Here is a 14,007-nt window from a genome sequence, read left to right on the forward strand (position 1 = left end):
TAGGTTCCTGCTTTATACTATATCCAAGCATCGTTGGTTTTATTTGTTCTCTTCAGGTATTTTCGATGATGTATTCAGTTCTTTTACTATAGAGGAATCTCCAGTAGTCCAGTTGTCAGATCTGTTTATTGGAATTTGGATGTAGTAGTGCAGAGTATAGAGTCAACATTTTGAACTCTTGGAGGACTCCTCTTTAAGGATCATAAGGCTAAGACTTTTTGGTCTCACGCATATACAAACCTTTTGTCATTTAGAATAGGAAATGTCATCACCAGAGTTGAAATGGCCATTTAAATTGTCAACTAGATAGTTAATGACAGATGGTGAGAGTAGCCCCGCTCACTCTCCTGTCAAAGACACTTCACTTAAGTCTTTGACCTATCCAAGACTGTTTACTCTTTGTCTCATATTTTTAATTTGAATGGTTGATTTTGTTTATGTGTTATTGAATTAACATAGTAGATTTGCAAATGAAAGATGGACACTGCATCGTCGTATGGCTAATCCGGCGCTAGATCATCTTGCTCTGCACCTTAGGGACATGATTTTGCTGTTATTCCCTAATGCTGATCGTAGGTCAATGCCTCCTGTTAAACTTGGGTTTATTGTTCGAGGAAAGGGACTGTTAAGCCTTATTAGGTGTTATTTTTTGGCAATTTCCATGACTGTTGGAGAGAATGTCAAGGTCTTTGTGCCTCTCTTTGAGTTTGCCAATTGCTGAAGCGTCTGGGATATGACCATGGTTTAGTTCCAGGGAATATACTTCAGAAGCAGGGAGAACTCTAATTGACATTATGGAGGTTTTCAAGGTTGGCAGAGTGTGAGGTGGTTGTTGTCCTTACTTAGGACTTGCAAGTAGGTCCTCAATGTCATATGGAAGGAGCTGGTAGCCAAGGCTACTTCACCTATCCCCCAGTGCTAGTGTGACCCTCGCAGCAACTCCAGTGATATCGGCAATGATCAGTACCAGCAATGTCTATGACCAAAGTACCATTGACCTCAGCGGTGATTCCTTAAGTGCCTTGTAAGTCAAGAGAGAGCAACTAAGACAGCTTCCCTCCTGGGAAAGCGCTGAAGCCGGAAGGGCATAATAGGATTCCGGGTCCAGTAAATCTGTGCGTCACCCCTTTTCCTATCCCCCTGCCTTGGTGCCTGTCACTCCAAGCCTGTGGCTTCCACACTCCCTGTACCAAGGTTATTGATTTTCAATATTGTGGTTCCTGTAAATGTAACCACTGGTTTTCCTGCTTGAAGGAGCTTTGTCATCGATGGTTGTGTTTGTTCTGTCAACTTTTTTGGTTGTGGAATATGGGAAGAAATTTGGTAAGAGGTAAAAGTGAGTTCTGTCTCTCTCTCTCGTCTTCCCCTTCTGATTATGATTATGACCATTCTTCCAAGAAGGAAAATAAGTTGAAAAATAGTTATATTATTTCATCCTACTGATTATATTGTGTGTGTATAGACAGTGTGGTTAAGGGGTCCCTCGCAAAGCATGGATAGCCACTTGGAAAATTGACAAAAAGTTTCATACTATAAGTGACACTATTCATTGACAGCTGGTCAGACACTGAGCTGTGATGTATAAGAAGAGTAAGTTGTTTTAATTTATGAAACATAATAATTGTATGTCTTTTTTTAATTTCTTTCTTTTTCTGGACAAACAGCAAGAAGGTCGGGGGAAGGTGATTGTGATGGAACTATGTACAGGAGGATCGCTCTTCAACATTTTAGATGACCCTGAAAATAGTCATGGCCTTGAAGAAGGAGAGTTCATTCTAGTCCTTTCACATTTAGGTACAGTGCACTATAATAGGTTCATTTATTGCATGATGTAATTGGAGAAATTGATCACTTTAACCTTAATTTAATGTTTAGTGTGAAATGCAGATCTAAGAAAAATGAAAATTGAAATAAAAATTGAGAGCTACAGCAAAACAAATTGAATTGGATAGTATTTACCTTTTTTCCAATTTTCTCAAACTTTTATTGCTGGACCTGTGTAACCGTTTCAAACATTTTGGTCAAGTACCACGGCTTTAAAAAAGAAATATTGACCGAGAGAATAATTCACATTTCTAAAAGTTGGTATTAATTAACTTTTGAAGAATTTATTATTTTTGTTTCAGCTGCCGGAATGAAACATCTACGTGATAATAATCTGGTACACAGAGATTTGAAGCCCGGTAACATCATGAAATTCGCTGATGTTGATGGTTCGACAATTTATAAATTAACGGATTTTGGAGCGGCTCGAGAACTTCAGGATGATCAACAATTCATGTCTTTATATGGAACTGAAGAATACTTGGTAAGAGTTTGGGAAACTTACCACTGTTATAATTGTACTTAACGATATTAACCTGGAAGATATATTTGGAAAGGACTTTTTCTCATTCTAAATATATTAGCAAAATTAATTTGTTCATGTAATTTAGGAACCTCGTAAAGGTTGTTGTTCTTGCCTTTTCATCTTCCTTTGGGTTTCTCGTCATTACTACTATAGTATTACTCTTGTTATTTCTGTTATTATTATTATTATTACATATGATTTTCATTGATATTGTTTTTTTTATTATCGATATCTATTTTACAAGACTAAGGTTAGTACTTCATGGCTAGTAAAATATCAAGAAATCTATAAAATTACATAAAACAGTTGTTAGCGCCAAGTAGCTTATGCTGTGGCTGTAAGAGATATGTGCCTCACTTACCAAGTAACAGCAGAGGATGAATATGATAGCTAATTGTGAATTATATTAATTATTGGACATTTACTTTTTAGAATTTTTTTTTTATGCAAATTTGAATAATGGACTCCTATGCAGAACATGATTTCCTTATAGATTGGGAAGCTTGTGTGTATTTTGTATATTATGAACATTTTTAAAAGCATGTTTTTCAACGTTATTTTTTCTCTTTCATAGCATCCTGATATGTATGAAAGGGCAGTTCTAAGGAAACCAGTGGGAAAGACTTTTGGTGCGCGGGTAGATTTATGGTCAATAGGTAAGTTAAATTTTACTTGTGAATTATTGCAGTTAATTGATTTAATGAAACTGGCCAGTCCATATTTACTCGTTAGTGATAGGTGAAAATTTAACAAGTCTGAAGTTAGAAAAGTTAGACAGTTTATTAGAAAGAAAACAAAGGGAACATAAAAAAAAGTAAATGCTCAAGTGCAGTGGGAGCCAAAGGGGTGCTGCAGAAACCTTTTTTTTTTTTTTTTCTTTTTTTTTTGTTTTTGCTGAAAATCTTTTAATTAATCAAGAATAGTTTTATGCTGCACTTTGTCATAAAAAAGTTTCTTTTCTGTATTATATATATATATATATATATATATATATATATATATATATATATATATATATATATATATATATATATATATATATATATATATATATATATATATATATATATTTTGAAAATTACAAGGTTTTGTGTTGGAATCTAGATATGTTTTGAGATCTTGAAATTAAATTTTGTGCAATTTATGAGCCAGGAATAAATTTATATCCATATTAGTCACAGTTATTATTGTCACACATGCATTGACTACTGGTCTCAAAACCAACAAAATGGGATTCAAAGATTAATATTTAGGTTCTTTGAATTTTTAATCCTTTGCTTTCATTTTATGATCAGTATGATTGTTATGTTGGTTGGCTCATTGAATGTAATGTTTAAGTGAATGTAGCGTATGTCTTTTAAATAACTGAATGGTAAGTGGAGATCTCACTGCTGAAATAGAACTTGCTTGCAGTTCACTAATATGTATTGCTACTTGTACCACCATCTACTAGGTGTAACGCTGTACCATGTAGCTACCGGTCAGCTCCCCTTTCGACCGTATGGAGGCCGCCGTAACAAAGAAACTATGTACCACATCACAACAGAAAAGGAACCCGGTGTTATATCTGGTGTACAGACAACAGAGAACGGACCAATAGAATGGTGTACAGAGCTTCCTGAAACATGTCAAGTTAGTTTGTAAGTATATTTTTCATTTCATAAAATAAAGAAATAGTTTAGCATTGACTTTGGTTACAATACTGTAATATGGTATTTATGATTGTTTACATTGAACCTACGTTTATATTGCTTTAATGTGAAATTTTTTTATATCTTTGTTAAATATTTCAGGGGATTGAGGAAATTGGTAACTCCTTTGTTAGCTGGTCTTCTAGAAGTAGATCCCCAAAGGATGTGGAACTTTGAAAGATTTTTCCAAGAAGTCACTATGATTCTCAGTAGGAAAATAGCACATGTTTTCTATGTGAACAGAGTTCAGCCGCTTACAGTATATATGGATCCCTCACATAGGTAAATATCTTTATTTGTTAATTTATATACTTTGCTATTTTATATTAGAAGTTTAATCCTTTGTATGAAGTATCTTGCCATTCTTAAAAATTACAATATCTACTAGTCATAATGAATTTTCTTTTACTTTTGTGACTAGTTAAGTAGACATTTACAATGCTTGTTTTGACGTTCTTAATGTAGCTGATTGGTGTAATGTACATCACAGCAATTTGGGTGACCAGGCTATTACTTGAAGCAAAGGTCATGTTGCCTTAAATTCTTGGAGGTGCTATAGTTAGAAAAAAGGGATTGTGTAAAGAGAAATATAGTACTGTATATTTGTGTCTCCCTCTCAGTCTCACAACTTTATTCACAGCAACCACTGATCGGATGGAGCAAAGGTGTATTGGTGCCTCCACATTACTGCTATGAGAATAGTTGGAAACTTTCTTTTATGTATGATTGCCACTGAAATGGAATTCGCTCAGACTTGATATGTTTTAACCTTTAGCTAGCTAGATTAGGCCTTACCTGGACAAATGTGAGTTGGCATTGAGAATTACTTCCTCGAGTCAAAAGGATACATCGGATATCTATAGCCTGTAGTCATTTGTAATTACTCACATAAGTCCTTGTTAAAACAAAGTATTGAGTCCCCCTTATCTGCTGCTAGTAAGGGCAGGATAACAAAGGGAAAAAGTGTGATGTTCAAGGAGTTGGACATCGAGGGCTTAGCCACAGCCATGAATACAGTATCTAAAGAAAAGATAGGCCTGGTGTTAATGAGTGGACAGGAAGCCTGCTTATCATCTTTGAGGAGGCCAAGGCCAACAAGAATACTATCAAATTGTTTAGGTCAAGGATAAGTTCCAAACAAAGTGTCATACTGGTATCTGGACATGTTTGACTGAAGTGTGTCATTAGGTCTGTAAGGTTCCTGCTCTTGCCAATGTCTAAACCCTTGTCATTAAGACTAGCAAATACCAACTTTTATTCCTTGACGTCTGAGATGGACAACCAGAACTCTCCACAAGAAGAGGAAGAGTTCTCTTAACAAAAAATTTGGTGAAGCCGTAGGCTAGACTATTCGCTGTATGTGTCGACAAGGAAAAAATTAGCTCTTAAAAAAGTTGGTGAAGCCTTAGGCTAGACTATTCATGTAGACAAGGAAAAAATTAGCTGTACCTAGAGAGGGATCCAGTGTTTTACTATTTGGCCAGATAAATGACACAATAAATGTTTAGCAGTAGTATCTTAACAGGTAGCCGGTGCCTAGGCCCTCCTACAAAGGAGGGGATACCATTAAAGATCTAGAGCCACTATGTACTGTATTGTTAATATATTTTTATTTTTGGATATCATTGTTACTAGATCTTCTTAAACCCTAAATGAGTTAAGGGAATCACTGCCTTGTTTAGCACACTTGTTGACAGTATTTTTGCTGACAGCTGCATTTCTTTCTCTCTAGTTTTTTTTCCCATTTAGCCATCCAACTTCTTCAACCCTACCCAGTTTCAATTTTCCATTTTCATTTAAGAACAAAGCTTTCAGATGGGCCCTGTGAATCAGGCAATGTTACAGTCTCCTGTTAAACTATTGATTAAAGAAATTAGATATACTATTTGAAGTTTTATGTTGGATTTTAAACAGTAACCTTGATGTAAACATTAAAGTTATGATATCCAAGGAGGGGTGTAAGTGATGAAATTATTTGCATAAGTAAATGTCATAATTAGTTTTGGGGAATTCATTAGTAACAAAATAAGTTTTACCGAGCAACATCCAAGATAGTTGGGTGACTTGATTATCCAAAGCTAGAAAGTTTCGATGAAAATTCTTTGGCCTGTGAACTGATCCTATGGTACTTAGGAATGAATCGGTAACAAAATTTTACTTTCAAGTGTATATTTATGCAGTAAGGTTATTTAATTGTTTAATGCATATTTGAATAATATTGCAAAGAAATACTATTGTTATGCTGATGTGAATTAGGGTGTATTTTAAGCTTAGTTTTTAAAGTTTTATTCTATTTGTAATTACTTGAAAAATAGGCCTTTGTGTTTTCTACATAGATTCCTTTAAAATATTTTCCATTTTAACAATTTTCTTTTTTTTCCAGGTATGAGGAACTACAGTACTTAATTTGTGAACAAACTGATATGAATCCTACCAATCAACTAATTCTCTTTGATAATAAGCACTTGTATGATTTAGTAGACTCGGAACAACCGGCATCTTCATATCCATCTACCACTCCACGAACACCTTTAGCTCTGTTTTCTAAACAAGATGATGACATAAGTCTCACCCTCCCAGAAACACCAGGTAGTACTATTTACAGTTCATATACAACAATGTATTGTGTTAAATTTATAACTCTTAAGGTAGAAGCATAAATTTTGTAACAAAGATAACAAGGAAACTTATAAGAACATACGTAATATTCTAGTCTTTCTTGTTTCCAGTTCTAAGGGTTTTAGAATGCCGTTTGATTTTATATTAACTCTTCAAAATGGTAGTCCAAATATATTAAAGTTGGCTCTTTATTATGTGCCTAATAATTAGTGATCAGTAAATCTGGGTAAATCTCATTAAATGAATTATTAGTTAGTACTGCTATAGTGTTTTCTGTCAACAAGAAGCTGTATTTTGCAAGCTAATCAATCATAGTTAATGAAAATGAAGAATCGTGTAATCTTGTGTTTTTTTTTGTTGCAGCTGCAAAATTTGGTAGTTTCCCAGCTTTGGTGAGTGTAGAACATGATGCTGCCGTTGGAAAGTCCATGTGTTCAGCTGGTCATGCAATCAAGCGCAAGATAGATTATTTCTCAAAATGTGTTCATTTGACAGAATATAGCGTGCTTATGTTTATGTAAGTTTTTTTTTATATTTTTGGTTCTCGCTGAATTAATTGGGATATTCTTCATCAGCAGAGTTTTTAGTTTCATCTTTAATATTTCAAACACATTGTAAATAGATGCACAAAATTTTTTAAGGCGACAATAATTATGAATGTCAAAATCATTTCAAATTGTGATATTTATGGAATTGGCGCACAATTTTTTTACCAAAACCCCCTCAACTGTTATCTTTGATGCTTGGTAGGTAAGTTAAGCCAAATTTAATGAAAATCCACATACATTGTGCCTAGACCTGTATGATTAAAAAAATCTAGTTTTTCAAATTTATAAAGTTTTATATAATCAGATATTTCTTTTGGTTTTGAGCAATGTTTGAGAGAGGAAATTTATATTAACAAAGTCATAATTTTTACAATTAAACTTTGTTCTTATTTAAAAGGTCAGAACAAACTCATAGATCATCTTATGTACATACTAAAGGTACATACTGTACTAATTGAAAACTCTTCAAGGACAACTTAAATGGACAGTTGGCATATTAGGGGATATGTCAGTGACAGTTCCATACCTTAAGAATTACAGTAGGTCTTGAAATGGTTGTATGTAAACAAAGAATATTATAGTGAAGTGAAGATCTTAAATCATGAATTTAAGTAAGTTAATTTGAAAGTAGTTACTGATGCTCATCTCAGAGTATTGCAATTCATTTCGTAAGAGGAGTCAGTTCACCTTAATCTGTCAAGTTTATCATCATCATTAGTAATTTTTCATTAGATATTCTCTTTTTGGAGATGAATGGGAAGTGAATTCTGTTTTCTCTTTGTCTTGAGCACATTTGAATAGTGTTCCTTTGTGGACTTTCTTGCCCTTATTTTTGAGTGCAATAAATTGGTTGAGGCAACTTTGGCACCACTTTCAGGTAGGATCTCGGTCTTTGATCAGTACTGCGGTGCGCCTCAAAGATCAAGGCCTTCTCTGGAGCTGCCAGGATTGGATCTTGCTAGTTTACCCCCTTGATGAGGTTGATAATCATTTGTGGATCTGAGAACACTCAAGCTTCTACTCAGTCAAACAAGATCCTACCCCTCACACTCTTAAGGCAGTGAAGGTCTATAAGTCTGCTGTGTCATCACCTCCTCAGGTTGACTCATCAGTGTGCGCACATCCTTTATTGCCCCGCTGTCTTCTGCCATTGCCACCTTCTAAGCTGTCTCGTGGCTTGACCAATGGTCGTACGGACGACAGGGTTATTGGCCCTGAATCTTTGGAGAGGTACAGGAATCTTGCTCTTTTGGAGGAAAGGAAGTAACCTTGCCACATTGGTTGGAGAACCATTGGGGTAACTGGGTTTTGAAGAGGAGGCATGCTTAGGTTTTCCCAATCTTCAAAACAAGTTGGACTTTTGGTTTTACTCCCTCAAGCAATAGGTTGTGAAGGTTGTTTGACATATCCAAACTCATCCCTTCAACACTTATCTGGGAGCAAGATTCCTCTTGAAGACTGAGGCAAGACCTATACCCCTGACTTCATGCGCTTTAGTCAGAGTTGGTACCTTAACCCTCTCATCAGTAAAGGCTTATGCTGTACTTATCATGTCATGAAGCCAGAAAAAGACTATTCTTCAATACCTTAGTGCTAAAGAAGAGATAATGAATCTCAAGCCTGAGATGTTGAGTACGGGCTATGTTGCGATCACTAGGAGAGCTCCACACTCCACCAAAGGCTGAAAAAAACACACTCGAGGTGTATGCACAGAAGGCTTGAAGTGAAGTGTCTTTGACAGAAGGGTGGGTGTGGCTACTTTCCCACCTGCACCACCCGTTGTTAACGAATTCAATGGCCATTCCAATTTTTGCTAAAGACTCTCCCCATTGTAAAGAACTTGGCTTTTTATAACTAAGAAAAATACAAGTTGCTTTTGAAACTTTTTGTATTTGTAATAAATGATATAGATGAATTTTGGGTATGTATTTGTTATATGTTGCCATACTTTCATTTTTAAGATCTAAAATGTTTTTTCTTCCCATTTCTAGAGAAGTGATGATCCAGGAACTTACAAAATTGCAGAATCGTATGGGTCATGTTCAAGCCCTGACATCTGCCATTAGTGACCGTTTTAGTCAGTTAGTTGCAAACCATCGAAGATTTCTCATGCTTACCCAGATGTGCGGTGGTAACCAGGAGTCTACTACACAACCACTCCGTGAACGTCTAGAAGATCTTGTTAATAATAAAGTAGATGCTGAGAAATCTGTAAGTGTCTCCTAAACTTTCTTATTTCTGCATGAATATCTTCTTTATTAGACTCAAGTCTTTATTATCATACTTTATTACATTAGGTCATATTTTTGAGAAACTGAATTGTCATTTGTTGTTCAATTGTATTGATAACATCTCAGGAGCCTTCGGCACAACAGCAAGCCATTGACAGACTAGAAGAACTGGTGAATATGACATCTGAAGTTGACAAGGTGGTGAGTGAAAAGATTTTATTCTACTTTGACAAATGTGCACCAACACAGGATGCACATTGAACTGTATATAACCTGTGTGGCTTTTTAGCAATGAAGAGTAAAGCATTTGATATGCATGTTTTGATTTTTTGTACATTAGTACTTTAGTTTTTGTTTTTTTTTGCAGCTCAACTGACATTTCTGGTCATAAATCAGCTTATAACATTCATTAATCAAATGGGAATGCAGGGTTTAGCTCTGAAGATGCTAATTGTTATTTTCAGTAACTGTGAAGAATTGTTGGGTTCTGTGAGATATATGTGCTAAGCTAAGCGAGTCCGTTGTGTAGTTTTAATTTTCCCGTATCTTTTAAGGATAAGTGTTAGAAAATATGGATTCTAACAAAACTACAAACTATTACTGTACTTAAACTAAGCTTTGTTCTGTTGATCTTGCAGGCAAAAATAGCTTAGTAGTTAGTTGAGGCATCCCTTAACTTGGCAATGTTCCCTCTCTCTCACTCATCAAAACCTACAGTATCTATATTTTACTAATAATTTAGGCAGATATATCAACGCAGATCTACTCCCAACTGGTATCTGTTTTGGCAATGAATTTCTCGGAACTAATGTTGTCAATTTTTTTCTGTTTGTGTTTTTTTGGGGGGTAAGTTTGTCATCCTGGGTATGGTACTGTGTCCGTATATTTATGGTGTAATGTATCTTAACAACCAGTATTTTTGAGTACTGTAGATCAGTCAGCTGTTATCAATTGCTTTTCGTTTTTAATAATACCCGATTAATTGTTACATAGTGTATTAGAGTATTTGTGTTTTATTTTCTGTTTATTGTGCTGTATATTTCTGCAGCTTCTAACAAATGTGTTGCAGTTCTTTGTAAGATGTCAGTTTTGTTTCTGTTATTCTTATATTCTAAGTATTACAAAAGTGTTATAAACCCCTTGACATGATGGACAGATCCCACTGGACATTGGATTAATATTTTTGGAGGCAATGCTGTTATTCTGCGGTTTTAAGTTTCTCTTATCTGCCATATTAAACTCTTGTGTTACTTTCTCATGCGGGGAAAATGTATGTTACGAATGTGATCTATGACCTGTTAGTCAGTTTGGTGGATTTGAACTCACTTTCTGAAAGAAGAAAGGAAAATTCAATCTTTGTCAAGGATGACATGATATCTCCAGCTGCAGATTTATGTTCTCATGATTCCTTGCTCAGATTCAATATTGCACCCTGAAGTTCCACAATTAATAAAACTTAAATAACTGGTCGCTTTGGCTTCCTGGTATTTCTCGGCCTCTCTTTTGGCGTCTAATAAATTTACATCATTACACATGCATCAAGAGATGGCAATTATGAATGTGCAGTGGTAATGACTTTATCATTATTCAGTCTTAGTTTTTATAAGAAGGCACTTCTATTTTAACATTTTGATGATAGGTTCAACCCCAGGTGTCTTGGTATGAGCTTATTGGAAGAAACCTCTGAAGTTTCAGCAAAGTTTAGCCTAAGGTTGTGTTGAAAAGTATATATTTGACTGTCCTTGGTGCCCTTGTCAGTAGAACTTATCTTTAGCACTGTTCCAAATTACTAAATCAGAGGACATTAGGGGCTCTTAAACTTTTAGGGAACTTCTTGTTGTGTTCTTTGCACTGTGCATTATAAGCCATAGTACTTGAACTATACTTAAAAAACACATATCAAAGCCAGAAAAAGAAATCTCCAATTATGATAAAAGTTGAATAGCGTTTGAAATGAAAACTCTAAGCTGGTTTTTTTTTTTTTTTTTTTTTAGCAAAAAGCATACATCTGATATGGTCACTAGCAATGTGTAAACTGAAATAGCTTCCCCAAGCAGTACTCATTGTCATACTTATATAGGGACAATACAATTCTATGAAATTAGAAGCAAATGGGAAATTTGAAATATTTAGGATAGACATCAACATTTTGCTAGCTTCAAGTAAGAAGTATAAACCTCAGAAATGATACATAGAAATATTCAAAGGTTTTTGGTAGCATCATTATGCAATCAGCCTTAATGTATTCTAGATTTTACAACCTTTCACTTTTGTTTCTTCATTTCTAACATCCTTAAATTTGCTTCAAATTTTCCTTTCTCCCCTCTAATGCATTTCTTTAGTGCTAGCACTAAGCGATTAAAATTGTCACTTCATAGTCTGCTTAAATTAGTGATATATCAGAAATAAGGATAATAAAAATTGACAGAAACATTTCACTTGGCAATAATTTGCTTCTCTCCAAGATATCGGTTTTGTTTGAAATGAAATAGTATTACGGTACTGTTCTATTTATAGGAAAAACCAAATTTAGCTAGAAGTACTTGTCAGTTGATTGCAAACCGTTCCCTTTTTAGGGCCATTAAAGGCTCATAAAAAGACCCTTCAGCCTATCAACTGTATTTCTTTCTTGCTACTGTATTACTTTTTAGCTATGATCTTTTGTTTGTCTACCTAGTTCTCCAGTTTCTTGAACTATTTAATATTCTTAATTGTCCGTTTATTTAAAAAAAAAAAATCTTTTGGGAGAGCCCAAACAGGGTCAGTGTGACTTGTTGCTTTATAAACTACAGTACTCTCCTTTATGATGAACAGTTTGGTTACAAACCATATGTACCTGTAAAGCTGTAATATAATAACTAACAAACTAATCAAGTGAGAGAGGTTGCATGCTCTTTTACAGATTTACTTTCCTATTATCACTAATTCATATTTTGAGATTTCAGAGCTTGGTCTCTTCATAAGGCTCCCAAAGTAAAGTTTTTGTGAAAAGCCATTTGTGAATCATCCAGTTTTACTTTTTGTATGCCCTCAAGGTTTGGTGTAAGTTATATTTGATAGAAGTATATTTGATTACAATTCAGTACTCCCTGATGATTAAAGTATAGTACGTATGGTAGTGCAGCTGGTGTTCAATGGAATGGGGCTATCGATATGTATACCTTGCAATGTACTTTGAAAAAACTATAGATATTAGTTTTTTCATTGTAACATTTACTCTTATGGTATATAACAATCTGTGTTATTTAGATAGTACAGGACTGATGTTTCCAGACGTTTTCAGAAGAGGCAGAAAACACTGCAGTTGCTATTCAGTTGCTGACAAAACAGAATTTTATCAGCAAACATTATTTTGTAGTCATTATGCTAAAATTATGGAAGCCATCAGCTTCTATGTTGTTAGCATGATGACTACAAGGTTAGTACTGTATTTATATAAATTTCATAATTAAGATTCTGTTTTTCAGTATTTTAATTAGTGTGCTTAGAAAGTTTAGTCTCGTTGGGGCGTATCATTTTGTAACGCTTGGATCCCTGGAAGGATATTTTAAACTAATAGGTTGCATAAGTCTTTATGCTTAGGCTGGAATCATAATTTTAGGGAGATCTTTTTATATATTAGAATTATGACTAACACAATAGCCTTATCTATCCATAAAACCAAAAATTCTACTGGAGAAATCTATGTCAGTTATTGCCTATATAACGAAGTTATCATAGTACAGTACTGTATATGTTTTATTGGGATTTTGCTTTGCTTCTGTATTTCAACAACTGTACTGCTTTTGCTTTCAAGTATTGTTTTTTGGGTGACCAATTTATAACCAGACATTAGAGGATGGTTTGACTAAGGTACTTGTCTATTTTGGTAAAGCTTTTTGCGATATCTCAAATATCCTGTAAATGTATTCAATCTTTTTCAGCATAATTAATATTTGTATTTGTGGTAATTGCTTGGTAGTGCCCTAGTATTTGTAGGGCTTAGTTTTATCCAGGTTTTACAATATAATTCTGGTTTGTATTGCTGTTTTGAAAGGTGGAGGGTACTTATAAAACACATTACATTTAATGCCATTGTATTGTAAAGACGTTCATCACAAAGTGTTAAAGAAATTTTGTTGAAATTTAAATTGATTTAATTCATACATATTTCACATTAGAGTTTTTGGTTAAATCTCAATTTTTTTTTTTTATTAAAGAAGTTGTAAATAATGCAGTAAAAAAATATTACCTGTAATTAGTAGACTTAGGGAATTGCATTTTGATTAACTTATACAGTACAGCTGGATTAACTTTGGAAAGTACTTTTACAGTTTTTAATGAATTTTCAAGCAATTTGAAAACATATTTGAGTCATTTCGAATCTTAGTGATGACTATATTATTATTATTATTATTATTATTATTATTATTATTATTATTATTAATAGCCAAGCTACAACCTTAGTTGGAAAAGCAAGATGCTATAAGCACAAGGGCTCCAATAGGGAAAAATAGCCCAGTGAGGAAAGGATAAAAGGAAATAAATAAATGATGAGAACAAATTAACAATAAATCATTCTAAAAACA

At 34.2% G+C, this 14,007-nt stretch overlaps 2 protein-coding genes across 8 annotated transcripts in view; one reads left to right on the forward strand and one right to left on the reverse strand.

The window, feature by feature from the left end:
• The window catches only part of LOC137649955 (uncharacterized), a 361,156-nt gene that overhangs the window by 68,112 nt on the left and 279,037 nt on the right, over positions 1-14,007 (reverse strand). The gene's annotated exons all lie outside the window — the stretch shown is intronic.
• The window catches only part of LOC137649954 (inhibitor of nuclear factor kappa-B kinase subunit epsilon-like), an 80,233-nt gene that overhangs the window by 41,656 nt on the left and 24,570 nt on the right, over positions 1-14,007 (forward strand). For 6 of the 7 annotated variants that reach the window (XM_068382934.1, XM_068382936.1, XM_068382930.1 and 3 more), the window contains 9 exons: positions 1,665-1,794; positions 2,127-2,308; positions 2,925-3,006; positions 3,804-3,990; positions 4,144-4,323; positions 6,425-6,630; positions 7,024-7,177; positions 9,200-9,419; positions 9,566-9,640. In XM_068382934.1, coding sequence (XP_068239035.1) covers positions 1,665-1,794; positions 2,127-2,308; positions 2,925-3,006; positions 3,804-3,990; positions 4,144-4,323; positions 6,425-6,630; positions 7,024-7,177; positions 9,200-9,419; positions 9,566-9,640 — 1,416 coding nt within the window. The remainder of the gene's footprint in view (positions 1-1,664; positions 1,795-2,126; positions 2,309-2,924; positions 3,007-3,803; positions 3,991-4,143; positions 4,324-6,424; positions 6,631-7,023; positions 7,178-9,199; positions 9,420-9,565; positions 9,641-14,007) is intronic. The other variant, XM_068382935.1, reaches the window with a different exon arrangement.

Source organism: Palaemon carinicauda, chromosome 11 (assembly GCF_036898095.1).
Source record: "Palaemon carinicauda isolate YSFRI2023 chromosome 11, ASM3689809v2, whole genome shotgun sequence".
Taxonomy (NCBI): Eukaryota; Metazoa; Arthropoda; class Malacostraca; order Decapoda; family Palaemonidae; genus Palaemon; species Palaemon carinicauda.